We start from the raw sequence: 26,959 nt of genomic DNA, 5'->3' as shown, positions 1-26,959 counted from the left end.
TCATACTCGCTTACAAAATAAGCTAAATAAAGTAGAATAAAGATAGCGACACATTAAAACTGACACTCCCATCTAACAATCTTTGAAGTCAGTGAGGTGGACATTAGAGCAGAGGTGCCGGCTGCCAAGCAAACAGCACTCATCACGTACCTGAGTGATGCACTGTAGCGATCAATATGTTAAATAACAATGTACAATGGCTGACTCTTTTCTCACTCTATTGATGGCACAGCAGAACTGCACTGGTCGATCACAACTGAACCACTGCTGCCTTTCACATTCATCTCACAAACAAAGATATTTGTTAATACGGATGCACAGAAAATAGCCACCATTTATCAGATTGGCTGTTGACATGCAGGAATTGAAAGGATAGGTTTCTTACAATAAGCCACAGCTAATATGAGGCTTCAAGGCGTCTGACTTTGTGAGCGTTCAGACCAAAACCAGCTCTTCATTAAAACAACATACAGGGCTGAGGGGCGTGTGGCATCAGGTACTGGTGAGACCATTAAATACGATCTTTGCAGCTCAATATCAGTAACAGATTTGGAAATGTGAAGGCTTCTCAGATGTGAAACAGAGTGCAGTGTTTATTACACAAGATTTTCCTACGAAGGAAAGTTATCTTGAGAGCAATTTCTTTATTTTGTCATTGTATACCGTGTAGACATTACAAAGTAATCCACTTAGACTGTGCACTAGCATGCATTTTATTGGCTAAAGGCAGGTCTCGCTGGATGACGTTGCGGTGCGTTCCGCCAAATAATGAGCAAACTATTTTTGTCAGACGACCCTGCGTTGTTTCACGCAGAGCTACGTTGTTTCACGCAGAGCTAAAGTCGGTCTGAACATGGCCTTAGTCCAATTAAGTTATTACCTTCCAAAGAACCTCATACTCTTTTTTTCTTAACGTTAATACAGTAACCTCTTCACGTCCTGTGTTCATTGTTTTAATGTTTTTAAACCAGATCTTACACGTTACACCTTACGGTCTTGAGTTCACTTTAATTCAATAGCCTACTATAGCACAACAGTTTAAAAAACCAGCTGCTCTGAGAGGCGGTGCTGTACATCCATTTGATCCTTAATAGATGGTATAGGTGTGTTCAATGAGGGCTGCTGGGAGAATAAGGTAGAGAATATACTTTTATGGCACCGTTAGGATACAGCACAATTCGCATCGGTCTGTGAGCTCTGTTGGCTGTAACTCACACAGAGAGACCACCCCCCCCCCCCCCCCCCTTGTAACTTCTAACTTCCTCTTGGGTTCCCTGTGGGGATCGACAGCCCAGTGCATTGTGGTCTGTCACCAGGAGATAAACCAAATGCTGCAGTGATGACATCATCTGTCTGTTTGTTTACGGGGAGTCAAGGGGGGGGGGGGCGATGGAGAGATAGGACGAAGGAAGAGGGAGGGATTGGGGACATGCGAGGAAAGTGGGGTGTTGAGAAAGACGGAGAAAGGGAGAGAAGCTGACATATAGAGAGAATGAAACAGGATGCATTCATGAGCCCTGAATAAGCAAATGTAACCCACTTTGCCTCCTCAGTTTGTTTAGCCTGCAGTATGCTCACTGAATAATCAAACACTCATAGTTTTCTCTTACTGGCTGTTTGCTTTCAGTACACAGCTGCTTAGTCTATGGGTGAGCTTTTCAATTAAGTCTAGCTTCCATCTGTGTATTATTCTTTGAAGTTAACAGATATGTCAGTACTGCATACCGCGTATCTCCAAAAAGTCGTCTCATTCAGGAACTACTGATTTTCCTTTGGTTTAGTGATTTGGTTTGGGGGAAAGATCATGAAACGTTATCTACATGTGGGACACAGTTATTGGTAAAATGCAGAAAATACATGTTTCAGTGTATATGTTGTCAACAAATAACTCCAAATACCTTGAAAAGGATACAGGTCAGACAAAGAAACATACCAACTGTGCTAGACGCAATCACATTGACGCAAAGTCCATCAGAAAAAGTCACAACACAAACAACATTAAAAAAGAAAGATAAAAGACAGTTATACCAATGTTTCCACAGGGGCGATACAGGGGATCATACAACACCAACAAAAAGAAGAACCATATTGTTATGCATAGAATGAATAATTCACTTTTTTACATTGACACAGCAGATTGGCCATGATCTTGACAATCATGACTGTTCCATTTTCCACATGAATAAAAAAAACATGAAGACAGTCGTCATTACCACGACAATAACGGTGGAAGTGGTCCATGAGGTGTACGTGACACACTTGGAAGTTTCCTGTCTATCCGTACAAATTCAGTGGTTAGAGATCTGAATCACTCATATCTGTGGTGTACTGTAGCTAATGGTTGTGGAGGTGGTTAGGGGGCATGTGGCTCTCACGCTCTCTCGGGCTCTCTTGTGACTTTTCTTGCATGTCTCCACAGCAAATGGCTATGAGTAAGGTCACACAGAGGGGGCAGATATAGTTAGAATCTCACCCGCTCCAAAACTTAGTATTTATCAGCTTTTTGATGGTTGAAAGTACACAAATAATTAATATAAGTAATCTGCATCATATATGCTGCTAAAACAGATTATATTCACTAAATATGAACTGAAGTAAGATACTCAGTATCCAAACACAGAAATCAAGACATTCATTGCCTCTGTGTGTTCATGACAATGAGCCCCTACTGAGCAACTTAATCTTTTACAGGCCGCCTCTGTGAAACTATGCATTCCTGATGCAGAGAGACAAATGTTGAGAGGTGTTCCTGCGGCTCCTGAATGGATGAAGGATAACAGGACAATAGTTTAGCCTTCTCAGTTGCACAATGATTTATATCACATTTCAAACCAGGTCTGACCAGCTATAAATACTGAGATTATTTTGAAGATAACCAGAACTTATCCAGAACTTATCCAGCTAAGAAAAGTGTGGAGTCTGAACTCCTAATCACTCCATCTTTCCTCAGACTGTGACCTCATCTCCCTGGAGGATGGGGGAGGCTGGAGGAGGAGGAGGAAAAGAAAAAAAACAGGGTGGGGGAGGGAAACAGAAGAGATGTTGACATAAGTTTTTTTTTTAAATAAGAGATATGTAAGAAATCCTATTTGAATGAATTGGAACAAAGGTCTGTAAATACTTTCATGGTGCCCAGAGGATAAAGCCCTCCAACTTCGATGATCTCCTGACTTTTCCTCGAATGCAACCATAAGGTCTTATAAAACAAATTGACAACAACTTTATAGATTTCAATGAAATTTGGTACCGACATTCATGCTCCCCTCAGGATGAGGTGCAATAACATTTCCTCTCGTGCCATTATCAGGTACAATTTATACTTGTCCTATACGTTGGCTACAACTAAACACCTGCAAAACTAATGACATTCCCTTGAGCCTCAGCTGTACTTTTTGTTGAGTGCCAATTAAAACATCTTAGCATGCTAACTGTGAAGCCAATGCAGAAGTTCCAGGAACTTGTATTCTTTCTAATGGCCTTCAGGGGGCGCCTCGTCTGGTTACAAAAATAAGTCTAATTGTATAGAAGTGTATGAGAAGATTTCCCTACTTCTCACTTGATTTATTAGATCAGTAAACATGGTCTCAATTGCTAGTTTCAAGTCTTCTTCAATACAGCAAGATGTTCATTTAGTAAACTGAAGTTGTCTGGTCTGGGTGTTTTTGTTTTACAATTTTAACCCTTTCACAGTGTGTTTTCATTTCATGAAAGTTAAGTAAGTTAAGTAATGTTGAAAGATTTTGGTCGCCTAAAAATGTTTTATTCAGTGTTCATTTGTACTTAGCTCCATCCTCTTGTGTCACTTCCGGTTCCAAAAAACACAAAAATCAAGATGGCGATGGCCTATATAGCAAACTCGAGGCTTCAAAGCCGTAGTCCGCAAACCAATGGGTGATGTCACAGTGACTACATCCACTTCATATATATATGCTAGAAACCTATATAAGCAAACACCATACTTAATGTGGTTAAAGTGAGAGGCATGGAAACAAAGACAAGAGGTACAGGATAGAGTGAGATCCAAAGATTAAAGATGCAGTGAGGCACTCGGATGGAGGTATGCAAGACATTCTAAAAATGGGAAACACTGTATTAAAGGAATGCTGGAAAAGAATAGTGTAAGACGAGACGAGCAAGCCAGCGGAGACTGCTCTGGGATGTTGCAACTATATGTGAGGAATGACCAATTATTCAGTGCAAGGACCGAGGACTTTTCATGATGCTAAACCACAGTGATGAACGGGTAGAGCAGAATGAAAGACAGCGGGAAAGACCACCGAAAGAGTAACATTTTGAGGAGATTTGGAGAAGAGACGGACTTGGAGGGAAAAAGTTGGATGAAAATGTTCAGCAGCTGTACGGAGACTGTGCAGCTGTGACCTCTCTCCTCACCCTTGTCCTGTTTCTCAGGATGACCATTCTGAGTGTATTGTGTAATGCAAATCACAAGGTTACAGTTTGACTTCCACACGTCGGCAGTTCACAAATTTCCCAACTCTCCATTTAGTCGCATCACGTTGCCTCCATTTCACTCCCTACACCACCTGTCTCTTAGGATTATTCATATTTCCCACTGTCAGACTGAAACCTCCTCCAAAGAATTACGCACTAGTTCCTTTAATATCACACATTTCTTTCTCTCTTTTCGTCTCTCTGTCCTCTCCATTTCCTTTTCTCTTCTCCCAGTTGAGCTCTTACATCCTCTGCATAAGGCCTTTCACATTGTACGGTTTAATGAAGATGAGCTCAGTACAGTCTCATGTCTATTTTTGTGTATGGGACTGTCATCAATGTAACCAAGTTGCGTACTGGAAATGATTGTCGCTGTTTTCATTGTGACCATGCTGATTCACTTTTAATGTCAAATTACCACATAAAACCAGTCCTTATAACCATAAGAATGTTGGTATATTCATATGTGAAGCCACAGTGGACAGTGAGCTTGCACAATGACCAGATAATGGCTTTAAAGCAGAACGTGGTTTAGAGATGGTAACCACAGGTAAACTACTTCCCTTTGGGGTAGTCGTGTGAGGAGGTAAAAAAGACAAAACAGTTTTTGCTACTTTAAAGCTACTTTACCATATTTTGGACAAACTTAGCATGTCAAAGTCTGAAATTCTCGTAGATGAAAGAGTCAAAGAGCTCGAAAAGATGCCCCCACCTGGAGAAAATGTTATATTCAATGTTTAATTCTTTAATTGCATTTTAATATAACTTAACTATCTCACTACATAAGATTGCAACAAGATTGATATGACAAGGATTACAAATTTTTCAATTTGTTGTTGTGACAAGCTCTAAGTTCAAGTTCAAAACAGAAACATACCATTGCCAAAGCCTCCATGGATAATGAGAAACGCACTCACGGTCAGTAGTTTATCAGATGGCCTTTTCACCTCTTTACCTTCATGTGACATCGCCATCCAACAAACATGTCCATATATAGATGAGTGTAATCTGAGGGTTTAGGACAAATGGAGAGAAAGTCCTCAAAGTGGGGATGGCTATCACAGTAAGTTTACTTGTATATGCAGGTAGATTGCATTTACACAGTTAGTCTGTAACTGAAAACACATGTGGAGCTTCTCTGCTCAGAAGTGGTGTTTTCTCACTTCTTGAGCTGAACATATTGTAAAACATGATCCCTCACAAAATGTGAATACAGCGCTTCTTCTGCGTGTGCATCCTTTTAAATAGAACGACTCAGAGCTTCATTCCGACAGGACTACAGTTGTTGAAAACACAGACACACACATGTCTGTGTTACAGTAAACTGACATGCCAGACAACAGATTTCATGGGACAGAAATGTAACGGATCAATCCTCAGGCGAATACAAATAACTTCCCTCATAGCTAATCATAGTGCGGAGCAAATGCTCAATAAAAGATAACGTAAATGTCACGGTAGAGCCAAATGATGCCAACACCTCGTCGACACCCCGTAGATTTCCTGACACACATAGGATAAGCCACATGGCCTCAGCTACAGAGGCTGCACTCCCTTTTCACCACGGCTTGATTTGCCAGCTGACTGACGATGTAACTGTTTTACTGCTGTGACATTGCGGCTGGTGCCATGACAGAGGAGATATTATATATATATATCGTGTGTCAACGACGATGTAGCGGGTTAAAAGATTTTGTTTTTGGTTTTGTTTGATTGTACTGAAGTCTGCATCATCATTACGTGGCACATGCAGTTCACCACTTGGCTGACGCACGCATTCATTCCAAGATGGCCTGTATTCACTGTTTTTGTCATCCTCTTGTTGTTCTGTTTATGTATTGTCTCATGACTTTCAATAAAATTAAAAAAAAAATGGACTCAAGGGAGTCACAAAACAACCGTTTCTGTGATTGAAGAGAAATTCAGGAACTCACCATGCATGACTGTTTCAACCTCAGAATGTTCTGGAAGTGACTAAAGACACTGGAGGAAGTTTGCACTCATAGAGATGGGGAAACCAATGAGTGACTAAGGCAAAACAACAACATTACTGTTGGTTTCCATTTAAAACCTACAGTCATGTGGACAGAAAATACAATCAAGATGGAGCAAAAGCAACAAAGTGACATTGCTCCAGAAAACTATTACTATTCCAATTGCAGAATAAAACTAAACAAAAATGTCCAACTGACCTAAAATGGGCTTTTCTAAAAATGTGTAAACTTTGAAAGGCTTTTCCTAACACAAAGAAGTACTGAAGAAGCAGCACTAATCAAAGTAAATAACGTTTAAGGACAGATCAATAGTTCCCCTCTTGCTTTAAATGGCATTGAAGACTTAAACTGGACAAACAGATGTAAATAAAGCCAATGACAACGACTCTAGCATGAGAAAAGAATCAACTGATTACAACTGTTGAGAAAGCACATGAGAGTGAGCCGGAGAGGAGAGGAGCGAGAGAGAAAAAGAAAATTGATCTTTTAGCTCGCACATTACTGTTCGCTTGCATCACAGAGAACTCATTTCAATGAAACTCCTGGACATATAAACAATTTCCAGACATTGAAACTTTAGGCTACTGGAGACTTTCCAGATGCTGACACCATTGACCTAATTCCTGCAGATCACCACCAGGACTGTGTAAAACCTATAGGCCAATATACTGCATAGGATCAACATCCTGTAGGTTGGGCTGCTTAAATAACATGAACCAGCAGTAAGTCAACTCTTGATGACAATATCACACAACAATAAAGACACAGACCCCTATAGATTTTTGTGGATATAAATTTGAGCAAAAAGAAGTGGGAGAGGCTTCTTTTCTTCTTTCTTTTACGCCGTCTCTCAATATGAATTGTCATGTTTAGGACACATGAAGCTTCAGCCCTATTATAAGGATAAAACAAGACCCCTTTCTGGCTCTACTAAATACATGGTTTCAAGCACAACATAATCACAACATTTTACTTAATTCTACTTTTAAACACACATGGGACTCTTCAGACACAATGTGGGCAGATGGTTGTATAGGTGACTGTATAAGACAACAGTAAAATTAGGCCTAGAGGAGATTTGAGTAGTCCTTGGATGAAATGTTAAAGGTAGAGAGCAGGCAGAGGACAGCCTTGTGGCCAACAGGGTCCTAAACTCCAACCTTTTACAGCCAGTGGGATGGTTCTGGATCCAGCACCCTACATCTTTAACTGGGTAATTAAAATCTGCTCATGGGGCACTGCCTCTGTGTCATGATATCAACGACACATTCAAGTGTGTTTGCCTCTGTGTTGCGGGTTGCATGGAGACACTTTTAAAATAATTTCTCTGTCTTACCTCATAGGTATAAAAAAAGAGTAAGAGAAAGACCTGGAATTTGTAACCATCTTTGTTTCGTAAAAGTTGGTCTGCCCTCTTCGTCTACGTGCTGCGTGGGTAGTCGGTCTTTTTGTTGGACCTCCCTCCTCCGGCTGAAACTAAGCCATGCCCAGATAAATCACTCCCACTGACTGGTAACCTGCACACTGTGGCCGCAGACTGGAGAGGAGCAGACTGATTTGGGAGGTTGGAGCGCGGCAGAGAAATAAGCGTTGCACTGGAACCGACCTCTCAGAACTAAACTTTGCACAAGGAGCACCTGTACCCGCGTTCAGCAACAGCCGGGTGGCTCGCATTAAGAAAGTATGTCCGGCAGCACCATAGCCAGGGTGCTGGTGGCGCTCTGTATCGGGAGCGCGGTGAACTGTATGCCCAGAGGAACGCACAGGAGTCGGCGACAAGCGCAGCAGCATCAGGTCTCCTCAGTCTCTCAGGGTAAGTGTTTCCCCCGAGTTATTAGTCACAAGAGAGATTTGGTGTTGCAGTAAACGGCTTCTTAGCTGGGGGCCAACAGAGGTCACTTGACGGACCTCACAGTTTGAGGGTAAATAATTAAATTACAGTTCATTTTGATCATGTGTTTGGCATTTTTAGCTGTCGAGACAGAAAGCAACATGGATTTTCTATAAGACGCATCTTTTCAGGTCGTGTCTCTATAGTGTCATTTTTGAAGGATTTGCTCTTAAATCGATTGGAAACCCCATAGATTAGGTAATGCATTGTGTATTTGTTTGAGAAAAAGCACAATCAGTCTCTATGATCCTCTGATCTTCATTGGAATCATTAAATTAAACTCAACAACAGTAAAAAAAAAAAACGTTTCTGATCTCCTCAACTTCATCCGTGTGTGAATGCTAATGATCCAAGCTCCTGAGAGAAAAAAAAAAAATTAGGCCCAAGTAAAAACTCTTTTAAAGTTGGAAAAAAAAAAAAAGATGCTGTTGACATGTGAAGTCATGAGATGTGAACAAAGAACATGCCTGGTGGGGGAGAGAAAGAGTAAAGGTGGATATAATTCTCCACTCTGTGCAACTGATTTAATACTCCCTGGGGGCCTTATGAAGTGGAGTTAACACATTCAGGGGTGGAGTGTTTATATGTTTATTCCAATGTGGGGTTTGCTTATTTTGCTATATAAAAAAACCAATAATACTGCTCTATGTGTTTTGTTGTTATGGGCTGTACCATTTTCCAGTTGCTTCATTTGTCTTTCCACTTTGAAACAGGACATGGTAAGCAGGTACAGTGTTTTGGGGGGGGGTGCGGGGGTGCGAGGTGGAGTGTGTTTTCTCTCGCTCACATTTTCCCTCCACTCTATTTGTTTTAGTGTAAGAGCAAAGGGAAGCGGTGCGTTTCATTTGACCTCCTGCGGCCTGATTCTAGCTTGTGCCAAAGTCTCATTAGCCGCATTTTTTTCTGTTCTCTTTTTTTTGGTCAGATGGTTGCATAGAGAATGGTCAGTTATATGGTATTAATGACCAGTGGGAACGACCATATTTGGGCAGCATTCTGGTCTGTACCTGCTATGGAGTCGCTGGCATCAAGTGTAAAAGCAAACCTGAAGGTTAGTGTTGTGTGTGTGTGTGTGTGTGTGTGTTGATCTCATTTTTTTTTTAAAGCTTTGTCCAAACATCCCCACATCAGCCCATCTTCACTTCCCTCAAAACAAACATAAAACACCCTTTTTCTATTCCCCCCCCCCCCCACTGTAGCAGAGGAAAAGTGCTACGATAAGATCAACCAGCAGTCCTACACTGTGGGGGAAACCTATGAGAGACCCAAGGACGACATGATCTGGGACTGTACCTGCATCGGATCAGGGAGGGGCAAGATCAGCTGCACCATCGGCAGTAAGTTTGTGTTTTTGTTTTGTGTGAGTGCCTGCTCTACAAGGAGCTGCCCCGCTGCCATTAACTGTTCTAACCCCAGACCACACATCCTCATGTGTTTCTGTGTATATCCTGGCCTGCCAGTCCAATGCCAGTAAACTGGTTAATCTCCATATTCTCCTCAGCTGATCAGCAACTGGTGCTGTACAGCTGTTAGCAGTTAGCCCGGTGGTTAGATAATGGGAGAAATGTCTGAGTGTGTGTGTGTGTGTGTGTTTCTTTTGCTTTCTTTCTGTGCAAACACACGCATGCACATTGACCTCAGTCTAAATTCGTCTTTTCTTCTTTCTGTCTACCCAGACCGCTGTCATGAGGGTGGGGCTTCATATAAGATTGGTGACACCTGGAGGAGACCCCATGAAACAGGAGGCTACATGTTGGAGTGTGTCTGTCTGGGAAACGGCAAGGGAGAGTGGACCTGCAAACCTGTCGGTGAGTCATTCAGACAGCCACTGACTAACAGACGACTGGATTTACCCGCTGGGAAAACTGTCTGATTTTAGTCTGCCAGAAAACTTTGGGATGATTGATTAGATTATTATGTATTCTTCATTCTCTTGTGTATAAACTTAATTTTCAGGGTATTTTTGTATTGAGTGTTTGGTACAAAAAGATTTGATTTAGTAGCTCACGAGTCTCTGTTTCCTGCAGCTGAGCGTTGTTACGACAACTCCGCGGGAACATCCTATGTTGTTGGGGAGACGTGGGAGAAGCCGTACCAGGGATGGATGGTGGTGGACTGCACCTGTCTGGGAGAAGGAAGCGGACGCATCACATGCACTTCCAGAAGTAAGAAACCCTTTCTTTCATCTATCGGGAGTGTCACCTGTCCTGCCACTGTATGTAATCTGTATGGGGCAGAGCAGCATCACAACAATCTAACTTCCAAAGAGCTCTCTTTTTGTGTATCTTCTATCTATACAAATGTATATCTACTTGTTCAAAACAGACAGGGAAAACTGCATCATTAAGAGCCACACACAAGCAGAAAATTAAATGAAATGCTGCTTTAACGTGTCAATACACATCAGCTTAATCCTAATGGAACGCCACACAGATATACTCTCTGGTCGTACTGGCAGAGCTGAAGGCAAACAGCGAAACTTGCGATTTGTTGGAAGATTTTAACAGGCTGTGGAGAAAATGTTTACCAGTTGTGTTTTCAACTGGGACCATTACTTGCCTCCTTTAATGATGCTGGCTGATGTAACAGATGAGAATTTCCCTGTTGGTTTGTTGTCGCATGCAAGACTCCAGGGTGGCCTTAGATGTTTTCGTGTCGGAGGTTATCAATAAATTGTTATCGTGCATTTGCTCAACAAGTTATCAACAAAATCTCAAGGCACACACATGGAAACAGCTGGTGGCCAGGAGGAATTACTCCCCACAGAATCGCTGCAGACTCCCATCCAAAAGTGGCCACAATGCCGTCTCACAGTTTCGATCTATTTCTAATGAATCCCTCTCGTTCACTTCTCTCCTAGATCGCTGTAACGACCAGGATACTCTGACCTCACACCGCATCGGAGACACCTGGACCAAGACAGACGCCCAAGGCCACGAGCTCCAGTGTCTGTGCACTGGTAACGGCCGAGGGGAGTGGAAGTGTGAGCGACATGCTTCACTTCATACCACTAGCCTGGGTGAGAAATGAATGATAATATGCCTGTCCCTTTTTTTTTTTTTTTTTTTCTCCTGCTGTGTGCGTGGAGAGAGGAATGTATACCAGAGACAGATGCTGTGAGGAGGGAGAGATAAGAAGTGCCAAGTGTTGAAGGGAGAAAGACGGGTCTATTAACTCATGACCATGACCTCATGAGAAAGAGAGGTGGTGAAATGCAAAGGGAGAAATGAAACATGGGAAACTTGGTGGGAGAAATGTGCTTGAAGTGGTTTGAAGTGATTATTGGGTGTGAGACAAGAACACATGCTTGTCGTGACTCAGGGACAGTAAACTCATTGAAAGCTTCATTGTAGCCAACTCGGTACAGTGCTGTTTCTGTTGAAATGAAAGACATTTCGTACGTTATACAGTACAACACACCAACTATATGTTGTTTCTGCCGAAGTCATGCATAGGCCTTAACTCCACCGACAGTTGCATGTTCAAAGGTGTTTGTTCTGGTGTTTAAATTAAGTACATGTCTTATGTTTTAGCTGCACCATCACCTAATAGGTAGATTTTAATTTGGGACGTTTTTATGCGATATCCCCCGTGACCTGGATCCAACGTTTCATTCCAGGCACTGGCTCTCGTGTGATCACTAACATCCAGCCTGCGGTCTTCCATCCCGCCACTGATCCTGAGCTTCCCCAGGAGGGTCCCTGTCGGACGGATGCAGGTCTCTCCTACTTCATTGGCCAGCGCTGGTTGAAGAGCCAGGGAACCAAGCAGTTGATCTGTACCTGTCTTGGCAATGGAGTCAGCTGTGAACAGTGGGGTAAGATATGTTCCTTCTGTCGTTACAAATAAACAGTGTCCGCCATCATTTTATAAGAATTTTGTGAACTGGAATGCAACAAGCTCACTGTGGAGTTGTACGATTAAGGACACAACCCAGCATGTGAATGCAACTGAGGTGATGAGCTCATGGTCATACCTGTATGTTTAGTCATTACTTTATCCGTGTGTGTTCCTGTCTTCATACAGATGGACAAGCTCCAGTGTACGGCGGCAACTCCGGAGGTCAGCCCTGTGTGTTTCCCTTTGTCTACAAGGGGAAGACCTACCACTCTTGCATCTCTGATGGACGCAGTGATGGACAGCTCTGGTGTTCCACCTCCTCTGACTTCGAGACAGACCAGAAATATTCTTTCTGTACAGAGAGGAATGGTGAGCAGATGTGTTGAATGCTATTATTAAAGGCGGGACTTCTGAAGTGAAATTGGACAGCAACCTTGATTTGAAAGTAACTAATTAGCTCTACACATACTGGTGTACCGTTATTATTTTGACATTCGAAGAGAGAGAGTGGAGGGTGTCTTTTTGCTGTCCAGAAAGGGTCTTTCCCCAGAAAAGGTATTGAGCTTGTCCCTGCAGATACCTAACACTAGCTAGCATCTACCACAGGGGATGAAACAACTGTTTAAAGCTCTGAATAGGTATTTTCAGGGCTAAGTTTACCGACTAGTCTGGCTGACAAGTTTAAAAGAAAGACCCTGGCAGTGCCTCAGCAAGCACTTGGTTCTTATCTGAAGTGTGTGATTCTGCTTGGTAGTATGTATAAAGCAGGAGTTGTATTGGGGGTTGGCTGTTAATAACTATATAGTGATGGCAATTTATATGGCTGTGTTTTTCTTTTTAACAGTAATTATGGCAACACGAGGCGGTAATTCGAATGGTGCTGTCTGCCAGTTCCCCTACCTCTATAATGGCCGAAACTACACCGACTGTACTGCAGATGGTCGTAGAGATGGCATGAAGTGGTGTGGAACCACAACGGACTATGATGCAGAACACCGTTTTGGATTCTGTCCCATGGCTGGTAAGTCTGTATGTGGGTGTGTGTGTGTGATGGAGAGAGAGAGAGGAAGGGGGACAGAGAGACTACAACTGTGCCTTCCAATACCCATACTACCATACTGTTCAGTATGCCAGAAAGATATGTCCTACTGCATCTGGTTGCATTTTGCAGTATGCAAGCAAGCATGCTTTTCCGACTATTCTGACCCACAATCCTCTGCACAGCAGATATATGGCGGAGCAGTATGTCCCAATTAAATGCATACTGCATGCAACAGATCCATGATTTGTAAGGGCAGCTGCAGTATGCACTGAAAGTTAGTTAGTTGGAATGCATTCCAAATGCTGGGGCTGGAGGTGGTGGCACATTATAGATGACATTTTAAAATATCATTCAAATGTCCTTTAAAAAAAGGAAACACAACTTTAAAAACTCTTTTTCACACACATTAGTTTCCAAAATATTTGTTTGCGAGCCAGAAGTGTTTTCTCGCCACAGGGGGCACTAATGTGATTAGCACAGCTAATTACAATGTCCCTCCTACTCTTAAGTGAAATGTATCTCCGCCCAGTCTGAATCGGCGCATAGTCTTTGTAATAAGACTATTCTTTGGCAATTAAAAGATTTGAAGGGCAACCTTATTTAATTTACATAAACGCTATTATCAGATTGATGTTAAAAAGGAGTCGGGGCTGATGGCGCAGACAACATCTAATTTACAGTTCTTACACCTTTTTTATTTATAGCGTAGCCAAACTCGCATTGAAGTCACTGCCTTGTGAGAAATGTGTTGTTGTGTTGTTTAGGTGTCAATTAGGTCTCCACAGGTAACAAAAGAGGCTGAAACACTAGGGGGTAATTAACGCTGCACTAATGTCTGTGAAGGAGTAATGATATGGTAATGATTATACCAACATACCATTTAACAAAGAGATAAACTATGAAAATCTACAGGACTTCTTTAGATATCAGGCGAATGCATGTTGATGTCTGAATAAGATGCCTGATGGTCTAATTTATAAAAAACAACAACACTTAGTCATGTTGAATAATGCCAAAGCTAGTTGATACAAACACAGCTGCATAGTCACAGCAAATGTGATTCCTTTGGCATTGCGGTGAATGTCGGGATCTTTCCCGGCTAACTAACATGATTGTAGACGAACACTGAGGTTTATCTCAGGCATTGCTTGAATTTAGTATGTGCACGAATTAAGTGCAGACGGATGTGAAACGATATCCTCAAACAGGAAGGAAGATTAGCTCTGCTTTCAAGAAGAAATCCTTCTTACTGCTGTCTACATCAAAGTAGATGGTCAGAAGATGGAATAGTCTGTTTGGCAGCAGTGTGTAGACTGTGCAAACATCTAGAAGACTTATCTGAGATAAAGCAGTCTTTGAATTCTAAGAGAAATGCAGCGCTGGATTAATTTTTATCTTGTAACAACTTATCGTTTGTAGTTTCTTAACGCAGCGTGGCAAGACAGATAGGCGATCATTTTAGGAAGTAGAAACTTTTTTTTAACTCTGCTCTGAAGTCAAAGGATTTGGTTGTGTGCAGAGGTTTAGAGTTACCACGGGTGCATATGGACAGCCTGTAGAATAGTAATCCTTGTTTTATGTTGTACTTAACAAGCACATCGCAAGTGATGGCATAATAGATTGTGCTGATTTCTTGGGTTTTTTCAAAGCTACAATTTTCTCCAGAATTCCTTTTTTATTTGCCTACTTCAATCCTGGGATCCACCTTTGGACCGACACCCTGTTGTTAACAACACCCTCTGGAGATTTAAAGAGGGGGGAAAAAAACTGCCGTTATGCCCTTTAGCCAGTGCCAGAGCGGGTTAAACTCAGTCCAGCAATCAAAGCAGCAGGGGTTCTTTGATATTGACATTAATGGCTTCACAGGGATTGTCAAAACAAACATGGCACTTGAGATGTTAATGGCGGTGTTTAAAGAACAGTAATAGTCTGGAGCCCCTTCTGCTCCACCTGTGGCAGTCCTCCGGGGAGAGTCTGGATCGGCTGATCTGGTGTCTGTCATGTGCTCTTGGGATGGTAGCGGCTCTGTCTCCACCACCACTATGCAAACTGCACCATTTAACATTGTTAGATCAACTGTTTGTTTTCTCTCTACCTGAAAAATATGGCCATAATTATTTGTATCGGCCCCTCTTCAACAAGATCACCAGAGCTTTGGTTTTTCCTCTGCAGCTCAGCTGGAATCTGCTAACATACCGTCAAGCAGTGATTGGTTTTGCCTGGAGGAAATTGTCCCTGGCTGCAAAGCAATGTTCAAACCGCCAGTTACGTTTTTAAATGGCCCTTTTCAGAGTCATTAAAAAGAGTAGTTCAATTACCATAAGAAAATACAGACTGGTTTTAAAGAGATCATTTAGTTGATGCCAAATACATTCAGACCTTTTGGAACAGATTGAAGCAGTTCCATGCTTGGAGAACAGATTTTACATTGCGAAAGAGCACCAGGTCACCCTCCAGCTATAGACATCTGGGAAGGGTGGGGTGAAAACGCATCCAGACATTGTCTCCAATCATTTTAAGCCATACTGATAGCACAGGAGAAGCCCTGTACAGCAATTAAAGAGACATTTACAATGTAATGAATGTACAATGACAATAAAATAACCTTGTAACCTTGTTCACCGGCCGCTACTTGGATCATTCAAATGCTAAATTAGCTTGAGCCCCAGGCCTGGCTACTGCACATCAAAAACCACCGCCTGGGTACTTGACTATTCCCTACCATGTCCAAAAAAAATCTCCGGCCCCTGTATTTTTGCCCCAAGCCACAGCTTTGTAGCATAGCCACCAAACCAAGTCCAAATGATCTTTAGTCCAAGGAACCAGATGGTCTGGCTCCGGTCCAGATTCTGCATGCCTAAGAAAAGTTTGGGCTGGGCTTCAAGACAATATATATGCCCTTTATCTCTACCTCCACCTCCCTCCCCTGTATGGAGTGTTGAATGTTGCAGTTTAAGCAGAAGTACCTATGCAGCTTTCCTGAATAAAAACTACTCGCTCTTTTAATCACGGGAGAACATCTGGTGAACACACGCAGCCATTCATATACACAAGGACATGAGACAGCTGTGTCCGGCTTCCAATCCAGGAAAAACTTCTTCAAACTTGATTTGAATCAAGAACCCAACATATTTGCATGGGCTTTTGTAACTTTTTTTCTTGTCCTTCTGTGTCTTCTAGACCATGAAGAAGTGTGTACGACCAGTGAAGGGGTGATGTACCGCATGGGAGAGCAGTGGGACAAACGGCACGATGTTCTGGGTCACATGATGCGATGTACCTGCGTCGGCAATGGCAGAGGAGAATGGAGTTGTGTTGCTTACTCCCAGATTAAAGGTTTGTATGTGTGTGTTACAGCGAGAGATGGAATAGGTTACATAGAGGAAGAACGGGTGAATCAGAGTTGCTGACGTGGCAGTGTTTTTGTCCGTAATAATTAGAGAGTCATATTAGAATACTCTGAGTGAAGAGGTGAAAGGTCACAGGTGACAAAACCACTCGCCTGCCAAAAGGTTAAAAAGCAAGGCTGCACACCTGCGCTTTATGGGGCTTCAGCTGCACCTGCATCGCAGAGACGCACGCCTACACACACACACACACACACAGTTCAGAAGAGCAGCTGTGCTAAAGCAGTGAGGTACTTCGAAAATAAGTTACATTTTGACTTTTCTCCTGCATGCAAATGCATTAATCTGTGTTTGTTTGTCTGTTGCAGACCAGTGTATTGTGGATGGTCTGACCTATGAGGTGAACCAAACCTTCACTAAACAACATGAGGAGGGCTACACGATGAACTGCTCCTGCTTTGGACAGGGCCGTGGTCGCTGGAAGTGTGATGCCGTTGGTGAGTTTACCTTGTTACAGGTTTTTATCTGTGTTCATTCAGTCCCAACTAAATCACAATCATTAAGCTGATTTAACCGTCCAAATTCGGTTAGAAAATTGCAATTAGTAATTTCTTTAATAATTCAGTTTGCAGTATTGTGCGGTCCCTGTTACATCACCTGGTTTTATGTGACTCTGTCCTCAGATCAGTGCCAGGAGCCGGAGACGAGAGCCTTCTATAAGATTGGGGAGTCTTGGGATAAAGTCATCCAAGGAGTCATGTACAAGTGCTATTGCTATGGCAATGGCGTCGGAGAGCTCAGCTGCGAGCCTCAGCAGTCCTACCCCGGTAAGATGTTAAACACATTAGGGTTCGGCAATGTACTGATATTGTATAATACTGTAAGACAATATACATTTGTCACCACTGAGAAAGCTTCTATGGAAGCTGTGCCTTTAACGTATCTGGTCTGTATTGACTTATGATGATAGAGGAGGGTCGCACACAATGAGAAGAAGTCACTTTATCTACAGGAGACTAGAAAAACGAAATGTTTTGGCCATCTGGCATTGATCAATGTTGCAGGAATGTATTCATAAAGCAAAACCCCTAATATACATTAATATACTTCTGCCTCTCTCTTTTGTTTGTCCTTTTCCACCTGGTCACCTTTTTCAGAAAGAAAAGTCTCAATATTGTCATTTTTCACTCCTGAACCTGTCTCAGTCCCTGGTACTATTTGTATGATGTTGACTGCTGTTTCAGACTTGGTTGCACCTCTCACCATCTCATTTTAGTGTCAGTAAGTTGTTTGAGGCTTTGGGTCTTTTTAAATAGTACAGCCAGGTTGATGCCTGTATTGTACAGGGTAAAGAAAGGATGCAATGTTCACGGTAGCTGTAATAATGTAATCCGCAGTAAGGATGTGTTCGGTGATGGTAATATGAGCCAACAAATTACGCGCCATCTCCTGCAGGGAAATTTATTTGTTTAAGTCACCTTGAAAATGAGGCCCTTGACTTTGATGTGAAACAGACAGCGATGGGGGGGGGCGGGGGGTGTGATTTCCTCTTTAACAGATACACCCCCTACTTTGAGCCTTTGTTCTTGCTAGCATGTGGTGCATCCCCTGTGCTGTTGCCACAGCTGTACAAAACATCACAGTGCACGTGTGTGTGTGTATATAGCCCCCCCCCGCCCACACACACACGCATGCACACATGTAAAGCCTGTTGAACAACAGTTTTGTGGATTTTAGCAATCACTTTAAATTAAGCATCGTGTCTTAGAGTTTAAGCACTTAGTCAGCATTATTTAGAATAAAGTCATCATGCTTCATTACACAACATTATGCAGCCGTGATGGTTAAGTTACCTCATTCCTGCTGACTGGAAACCAAGCAAGGCTAGTCAGCAACACTGCACACCGACTTTCTCCAAAAAAAAGCTTTCACACAGTTCTTTGTTGTTTACCTTTTAGTATTCTGCCCCCTTTGTCATTACAGCTGACCACGTTCTTCACCTTGTATGGCATGTAATGTTGTTCCCATCCTGATTCTTAAAATGGTGATGCACTTGTACGGTATGATGGGCTTTTATGGTGTGTATCTGCTATTACATTTTAAAATAAGCGAGGCTGTGAAGCTATGCTAGTGGAGACAGAACTTGAGGTTTGACAAGTCTTGTGTAAAGGAACATTTGAACTATTACTTGTTTTCCCTGTGTGTGAAGCAGGTTGTCTGGAGATACAAAATGTAGGGCAGTAGTCCTCCATAAGTGGCTATAATAGCAACCAGCTGTGAACTTGCTCTGCGTCTGTGTGTGTGTGTGTGTGTGTGTGCACACAAAATACAGCGTGCTAAGATTTAAGGGCAGCAAGAGTCAAATCCAGACTCAGTCAGTTGGCTTACTGGGGAAAACACCATAAAAGGTAAAAATGGAAAATCCCAGTGAAGGATCTTTTTAAAGGGTTTTCACAAGTCTCAGATTTAGCCGCACATTGATACGATCTTCCGGAAAAAAAAGTTTGTTTTCATTTCTTCCCTCTGCTTTTATCTCTTGTCTGGAGTGTAATTTAATCTTTAATCTTTTTGGGGTATTTCTTATTGTTAGGATGACTCTCAACATCACTTCCCTTTGCTGTGGTCCTTATCACCACCTTGCTGTGCCTCTTGTCTGCATCAAGAATTAATGTTGTGTCTGTGTGCAAAGTAAAGAGGATGTCTGCATGAACGTGCATGTGTGTATTGCTGAGAGATTGTGTGTGTGTGTGTGTACATGCAGTTTATCCACTGCAAGTGTGCATCCGTTTTCATTTGCGTCCCACATCTGATTCTATGTAACCCTTACCCTCGCCAGTGGCCTGTGGGTCTGTAATAGGCAGTAATTGGTCCCAGATTGTTTTTGAGGTTTGTGTATCTGCTAGCAACTTCTGGTTAACCGAGCCACTTGCTCAGAAACTTTGATTACAGGTCTGCTATTTGGAAAAGTGGTTAGTAAACCTCAGTTCTTTATAGAAGCTACCAGTTTCTATCAGCACAGCTTATGTCAGGAGTCTGCTTGCCACATGACTTCTGTTTACATTAAAGATGACTTGATACCCTTTGTTCACTTCCGAAACCAGTAAAGATCCAACATTTTTGAGCTTCTGCTGATCTCTTTTTTTTCTTTCTCTGCTAAGCTACTCTTAAGCCTGGACCGCCACTTTTTGCAAGACAGAACCCAACTTTAGTCAATGTGCTGTCAGATGCACTAAGGACACAATACACATGTTGAAGCTCATGTCGGTTGACAAAACTCACTACCGCAAGGTTTTCCAAAGAATCCACCAACAAACGTGCATAGTCGTTATTTGTGACTTGTTAAATGTTGTTTGGCAGCGTGTACCTAGATTCAAGGAGCTCAGTTAAACAGCGAAACCCACGTTTCTAGGACTGAAATAGCATGATTTTGTGTTATCGGCTTGGCAGTATTGTTTTCACAAGGTTTTTTTGTCATGCTTCTTTATTGCTTCCAACTATTTTTCTTGTTTCAGCAAACTGTTTTTCCCCTGGAAGCTCGCCGTTTGTAAAAATGCATCATATCCCTTTCTGTGATACTTCTCAAAGTGTTTTCTAAAACTCATGAAATGGAGAAGGTTTAGAGAGAAGAGAAAGTAGAGTCAAAGGTTTCTCTCCTCCAGCTGTTGAAATCTGGGCTGGAATCTCACAGGGACGTGCTAGTTTTCCTTCTCTTTCTGTGTTCTGTTCAGGAAAACACTGCTGCACACTCACTCATGCTCACTGTTGAGGTGGAATATGTGAAACTGCAAGTTTCTGAAATCTCTCAGATTGTAGAATAGCCAGTATCTCGCCATGTTAGATGCTAAAGATATATGATGTGTTCAACATTATCACATTATCTTTACTCTACAATAGAAAGTGAAACTCCTCGTCTGTTCTGTCTCTGATCTTTCTCTCTCTCTCTCTCTCAGGTGGTAATCGTCCTGTCCAGGTGATCATAACTGAATCTGGAAACCAACCCAACTCTCACCCTATCCAGTGGAACGCCCCACAATCTGCTCACATCACCCAGTACATCCTCAAGTGGAGATTGGTGAGTCTTCTGATTGAGCTTCACGGTTTACAAAGAAATGATGGTTCTGATACAACCGCAACCTCTATCGACATATTCTGCATGCAAATCTTTAAAATACTCTTGCAATCTCTTTTTTTTTTTTTCTGACATTCTACATCACATTTTCCAGAAAAACTCTCATAGCCCATGGAGAGAGGTGATGATCCCTGGCCACCTGAACTCTTACACCATCTCTGGTCTGAAGCCGGGCATCACCTACGAGGGTCAGCTAATCAGCGTGCTGCGGTTTGGACGCCAAGAGCTCACGCGCTTTGACTTTACCACCAATTATGGATCACGTGAGTGGAGGGAGTTGACAGATCTCAGTGACAGTTGCCGCATCACTGTTTAACCACCTGTATTGGCAGTTTATTTGGCTACTTTTACAGTTTAGGGATGGGTATTTCTTTTTTCTGCAGATCTCTGCTTAATGTGCACTGGTTTGCAAAATAAATATGAAAGATAGTTTGGAACACGAGGCTCTGGAAATGTGCTTGCAACATTATGAAGGCAATTTTTTGTGCTTTATTTTTTTATTCTGTTTGGCTCCTCTTTAATGTAACTTTTATTTAACCAGAATCTCCTCACTGAGGTTTAATAACATTTCCTGGACAGTGTTGCCAGTTCTGATCTCAGAGGCAGCTAGTAACCAACTCTCCTATATTTTCCGTCTCTGTCTTTCCCGTTTTTTCCTGTAGTGGCGACATCACAAGGCGAGACCACTCCACCTCCACCTGTGGTTGACATCTCAGAGTCAGTGACCGAAATTACCTCCAACAGCTTTGTCATCTCCTGGGTTTCCGCCTCCGACACAGTTTCTGGTTTTAGAGTAGAGTATGAGCTCAGTGAGAATGGACAGAGAACTGGACAACCCCTGGTGCTTGGTAAGTGTAGAGATACACTTATACAAACATAAATACATTCACAAATATACATTAGGGTTTGTATTGATGGCAGCAATCACATTGTGTATTCTATTTTGGCCTGATTTCAAAATAATAAAAATGTTACCAGGACAGACTGCTCTTAGTCAGAGAATAAAATATCTTTATTTAGCTGCTTTTCAATGTATTAAAACCAATGTCATTTTCTTCCCATCAGCCCTGCCCCATACAGCTACCTCAGTGAACATTAACGAGCTTCTACCTGGGAGGAGGTACACTATTAACGTCTATGAGGTTACAGATGGCGGAGATGACAACCTCATTCTAACTACTACACAAACCACTGGTTAGTAGGCACATACACACGCTTTCTCCCGGTTTATATTCCCGTCTCTCTTCTCTGATGTTCTTTCCCGTTCTCAGAAAGATTACAGCTGCTAGACTGAAATGTTGTCTTGAATCCCAGACCTGCAAGCAGCCTAATGAACACGTGCCAGGGGACTATAAATCAAGTGGTCCAGTTAAAAAAAAAAAGCTGTGGTTGTAATTTCCCTTCTCACACTTACACCCCATTTGTTCCATAGCGCCTGATGCTCCCATTGAGCATGAAGTGGAGGAGGTGGGAGAAACTTCCATGGTGATCAGCTGGGAAAAACCACTGGCCCCCATCACTGGTATGTTGTAGCACACGTCACAGCCAAAATCTATCATCATTCTGTTGCTAATTTGAACCCGCACCTATTCATCTGTGACCGTCCCGTACGCACAATGAACCGCACGGTCTCTTCCTCCATGCAGGCTATCGTGTCGTCTACACGCCATCACTGGAAGGTGAAAGCACGGAGCTGACTCTCCCTGACACGGCAACATCTGTGACTCTGAGCGACCTTCGACCTGGGAAGTTGTACAACATCAGTATCTACTCTGTGGAGGACAGTCTGGAGAGCGAGCCTATCTTTGTACAAGTCAACACTGCTGGAAATCCACTGCCAGGTAAAAGACTGAGATGTGTAAAACAAAGGGGACCTATTTGTTATTTGGAGAGCCTGAGTCAGGTTGTTTTTGTGCTTGTGTGAGGAAGAGAGAGTGTCAGGCAGAGTCGATACCATTCGGATAGATGCATGAAGAAGTATTCCTTAATATATGGGGTCTTCTTTTACTTTTTTGAAGTACGCACTGGCTTCCTTATGTCAATATTTAGGTTTTAATTGCTCTGGTTTTTGTTTTAACCTCTACCACCAGCTCAAACCCTTGTCTGTTTACTGGTACAGCCTCGAAGGAGCCACTGTATACTTACAAATGCTCACGGTTTATGGGCTAATATTTACTTCAACAATTGTTTTGGTGTTAAAAAAGTGACTCTCAAGCGGTTGAATTGCATCTCCTGAGGGAAAATTGCTGGCACTTTGAAAGCACCCACAGCCCTCCAGACACAATGAAAACGATAAGCCCAAAGATAGGGTAATATGCTATACTCTCTTAGGCAGGTATCCTCAGTTGATCCCCCTGCTGTATGTTCATATGTCATCATAAGGGCACCCTCCAGAATGCTGCAAGTCATCCTGTGGCCTAGTCACTGATTTATGTGGAAGTTTCCAATTCTTAATACTAGAAGTAAAGAGTTTTCCATTGGAAGGAGAAGTCACTGAGTTCACAGCTGTTCTACTCTTATTCTGCTTGACTGTAGTTATGTAAAACTCATCAGTCTGCCAGGTCGAACATGCTGTTGGGCCAGTTGAGCAGATGCTGGAAAAGTGTGTCTGTGCGTGTGTGTGCTTGTTTGTATAGTCTGTGTGATGGGATAAAGACACTTGACTCGGATGAGAGTGTGTGCTGCCATCTTCGGACAGACAAGTGAACTCTGTAGATGACGTACAGTATGACAAGTGATTAAACCGGTGTGAACTCTGATGATCTGTAATATAAAAGAAAATGCGTTGAATGACATGAGCTATTTTTAAATTGTGTTTTTTAATCACCTCCAAGATTAAAAAATACAGCCATGAGCTCAGGCGCTTTGACTTTACCACCACTATGGATCACGTGAGTGGAGGGAGTTGACAGATCTCAGTGACAGTAGCCGCATCACTGTTTAACCACCTGTATTGGCAGTTTATTTGGCTACTTTTACAGTTTAGGGATGGGTATTTTTTTTTTCTGCAGATCTCTGCTTAATGTGCACTGATTTGCAAAATAAATATGAAAGATAATTTGGAACACGGGGCTCTGAAAATGTGCTTGCAACATTATGAAATAGCAATTTTTTGTGCTTTATTTTCTCCTTTTTTAATGTAAATTTTATTTAATCAGAATCTCCTCACTGAGGTTTAATAACATTTCCTGGACAGTGTTGCCAGTTCTGATCTCAGAGGCAGCTAGTAACCAACTCTCCTATTTTCCGTCTCTGTCTTTCCCGTTTCTTCCTGTAGTGGCGACATCACAAGGCGAGACCACTCTACCTTCGTCTGTGGTTGACATCTCAGAGTCGGTGACCGAAATTACCTCCAACAGCTTTGTCATCTCCTGGGTTTCCGCCTCCGACACAGTTTCTGGTTTTAGAGTAGAGTATGAACTCAGTGAGAATGGACAGAGAACTGGACAACCCCTGGTGCTTGGTAAGTGTAGAGATACACTTATACAAACATAAATACATTCACAAATATACATTAGGGTTTGTATTGATGGCGGCAATCACATTGTGCATTCTATTTTGGCCTGATTTCAAAATAATGGAAATTTTACCAGGACAGACTGCTCTTAGTCAGAGAATAAAATATCTTTATTTAGCTGCTTTTCAATGTATTAAAACCAATGTCATTTTCTTCCCATCAGACCTGCCCCATACAGCTACCTCAGTGAACATTAACGAGCTTCTACCTGGGAGGAGGTACACTATTAACGTCTATGAGGTTACAGATGGCGGAGATGACAACCTCATTCTAACTACTACACAAACCACTGGTTAGTAGGCACATACACACGCTTTCTCCCGGTTTATATTCCCGTCTCTCTTCTCTGATGTTCTTTCCCGTTCTCAGAAAAATTACAGCTGTTAGACTGAAATGTTGTCTTGAATCCCAGACCTGCAAGCAGCCTAATGAACACGTGCCAGGGGACTATAAATCAAGTGGTCCAGTTAAAAACAAAGCTGTGGTTGTAATTTCCCTTCTCACACTTACACCCCATTTGTTCCATAGCGCCTGATGCTCCCATTGAGCATGAAGTGGAGGAGGTGGGAGAAACTTCCATGGTGATCAGCTGGGAAAAACCACTGGCTCCCATCACTGGTATGTTAAAGCACACGTCACAGCCAAAATCTATCATCATTCTGTTGCTAATTTGAACCCGCACCTATTCATCTGTGACCGTCCCGTATGCACAATGAACCGCACGGTCTCTTCCTCCATGCAGGCTATCGTGTCGTCTACAGGCCATCACTGGAAGGTGAAAGCACGGAGCTGACTCTCCCTGACACGGCAACATCTGTGACTCTGAGCGACCTTCGACCTGGGAAGTTGTACAACATCAGTATCTACTCTGTGGAGGACAGTCTGGAGAGCGAGCCTATCTTTGTACAAGTCAACACTGCTGGAAATCCACTGCCAGGTAAAAGACTGAGTCAGGTTGTGTGTGTGTGTGTGTGTGTGTGTGTGTGTGTGTGTGTGTGTGTGTGTGTGTGTGTGTGTGTGTGTGTGTGTGTGTGTGTGTGTGTGTGTGTGTGTGTGTGTGTGTGTGTGTGTGTGTGTGTGTGTGTGTGTGTGTGTGTGTGTGTGTGTGAGAAAGAGAGTGTCAGGCAGAGTTAATACCATTCGGATGGATGCCTGAAGAAGCAATCCTTAATATGTGGGTCTTTTTTTACTTCTTTGAAGTCCACACTTGCTTCCATATGTTTGTATTCAGGTTTTTGTTTTAATCTCTACCACCAGCTCATACCTTTGTCTGTGTATTGGTACGACCTTTGAAGAGCCACTGTATCTACTGTACCTACCAATGCGCACAGTTTATGGGCTAATATTTACCATAACACTTCTTTTGGTGTTACAAAAGTGACTGTCAAGAGATTGAATTGTACTAAAACACTGAGGAGTCATTTCTCTAAATAGATGCATTTTAATGCAATGTTTTTTTTCTTCCTGTCAACAGAAGAAGTTTCCTCTCCCACAGATCTGCAGTTCTTCGAGGTGTCAGATACAAAAATCGTTCTGACCTGGACCGGCCCAGCCAGCGCCGTGTCCGGTTATCGGGTCACCGCCGTCCCCGTCGATGAGTCTGTTTCTCCCCAGAGGGAGATGACTCTGCCCGTCAGTCAAAACTCCTACATTGACGTGTCTCAACTCCAGCCTGGAACACTGTACCGCTTCAACGTCTACACCATACACAATGGAGAGGAGAGTCTACCACTTATTGGGGAGCAAACCACTAGTGAGTATGACGGATGCCCTCAGGTCTTCAGGGAAATGACTACACATGTCTCTGTGGATTTATGAGCTAAAACATGTGCAACCTCCACTTCTACAGTCCTCAAAAAATGTTTCCTCCTTTAAATCAAACGGTCCACATCTAACAGTGTATATTAATGTCTTTTCTTTTTTTAAGAGCCTGATGCTCCCACTGATATCCATTTCAAAAATGTGACCGAGGACAGTGCTGTGATGTTGTGGTATGCCCCTCGTGCCAAAATCACTGGCTACCGTCTCTTCCTCACGGTGGAGGGCTCTAACCCCAAGCAGCTGCGCCTGCCTGCCCGCCTTTCTCAGTACACCCTCCTCAACCTCAGGCCTGATACCGAGTACACCGCCACGCTACACGCAGAGCAAGAGAACACCCTGAGTGTTGGAGAGGCTGCTGTGTTTACCACTAGTGAGTGTCTGATGCATATACAAATAAGCATAAAGCAGTATGGTCACTGTTTATGCTCAAAGGCTGCATGTGTTTGAGAATCAGAGTTACGGTTGGATGGGTGGAATATTTGTTTGACAAAGTGAGGGTGCGTTTTTAAAAGTTTAACAATTTTAAAGTAATTATCTTACATGTGTCATGTAGAATACCTGCACAAAAAAATGGCAATACAGCTTATAATAAATAAGAAGAATAATTGTAAAGGTTTTGACCAAAATTAGTCATTTAAGATGAGTAGAGGACACTGGCATTATGGATGCAACTTAGTGGAAAGAGCAATCTTCTGAATATGTATGCACTCTTATGTAAATCTTCACACTGGTGCTTATATCTTGATATACTATGACCCAAAAACTGATTAGAACGCACTTTTACTCTCCTTGTGTTTGTAGATCTGCCAATGGGCAACGCTCCTAATTTCAGCACTGATGTGACCGACACCTCCATTGTTATCTCCTGGACTCCAGTTCCCCACATTGGATACAAGGTACACTCACTGCTAATATATAACATACAA

At 42.5% G+C, this 26,959-nt stretch overlaps 1 protein-coding gene across 1 annotated transcript in view; it reads left to right on the top strand.

Annotated features, from left to right (window-relative positions):
• Positions 1-8,129: 8,129 nt before the first annotated feature.
• Positions 8,130-26,959, top strand: part of fn1a (fibronectin 1a) — a gene marked incomplete at its 5' end in the record, with an annotated part of 32,815 nt that continues 13,985 nt past the window's right edge. The window contains 21 exons of the mRNA XM_079170616.1: positions 8,130-8,259; positions 9,263-9,388; positions 9,537-9,674; positions 10,014-10,145; positions 10,365-10,502; positions 11,198-11,356; positions 11,957-12,154; positions 12,364-12,546; positions 13,022-13,198; positions 16,400-16,555; positions 16,935-17,063; positions 17,250-17,393; positions 20,517-20,638; positions 20,790-20,958; positions 23,973-24,158; positions 24,376-24,504; positions 24,741-24,830; positions 24,955-25,149; positions 25,687-25,965; positions 26,140-26,403; positions 26,835-26,929. Of these exons, the coding sequence (XP_079026742.1) occupies positions 8,130-8,259; positions 9,263-9,388; positions 9,537-9,674; positions 10,014-10,145; positions 10,365-10,502; positions 11,198-11,356; positions 11,957-12,154; positions 12,364-12,546; positions 13,022-13,198; positions 16,400-16,555; positions 16,935-17,063; positions 17,250-17,393; positions 20,517-20,638; positions 20,790-20,958; positions 23,973-24,158; positions 24,376-24,504; positions 24,741-24,830; positions 24,955-25,149; positions 25,687-25,965; positions 26,140-26,403; positions 26,835-26,929 (3,339 nt within the window). The remainder of the gene's footprint in view (positions 8,260-9,262; positions 9,389-9,536; positions 9,675-10,013; positions 10,146-10,364; positions 10,503-11,197; positions 11,357-11,956; positions 12,155-12,363; positions 12,547-13,021; positions 13,199-16,399; positions 16,556-16,934; positions 17,064-17,249; positions 17,394-20,516; positions 20,639-20,789; positions 20,959-23,972; positions 24,159-24,375; positions 24,505-24,740; positions 24,831-24,954; positions 25,150-25,686; positions 25,966-26,139; positions 26,404-26,834; positions 26,930-26,959) is intronic.

Source organism: Pholis gunnellus, assembly GCF_910591455.1.
Source record: "Pholis gunnellus genome assembly, chromosome: 12".
Taxonomy (NCBI): Eukaryota; Metazoa; Chordata; class Actinopteri; order Perciformes; family Pholidae; genus Pholis; species Pholis gunnellus.
The sequence above is the reverse complement of the archived record's forward strand: the minus strand, read 5'-3'. Positions and strand labels throughout refer to the sequence as shown.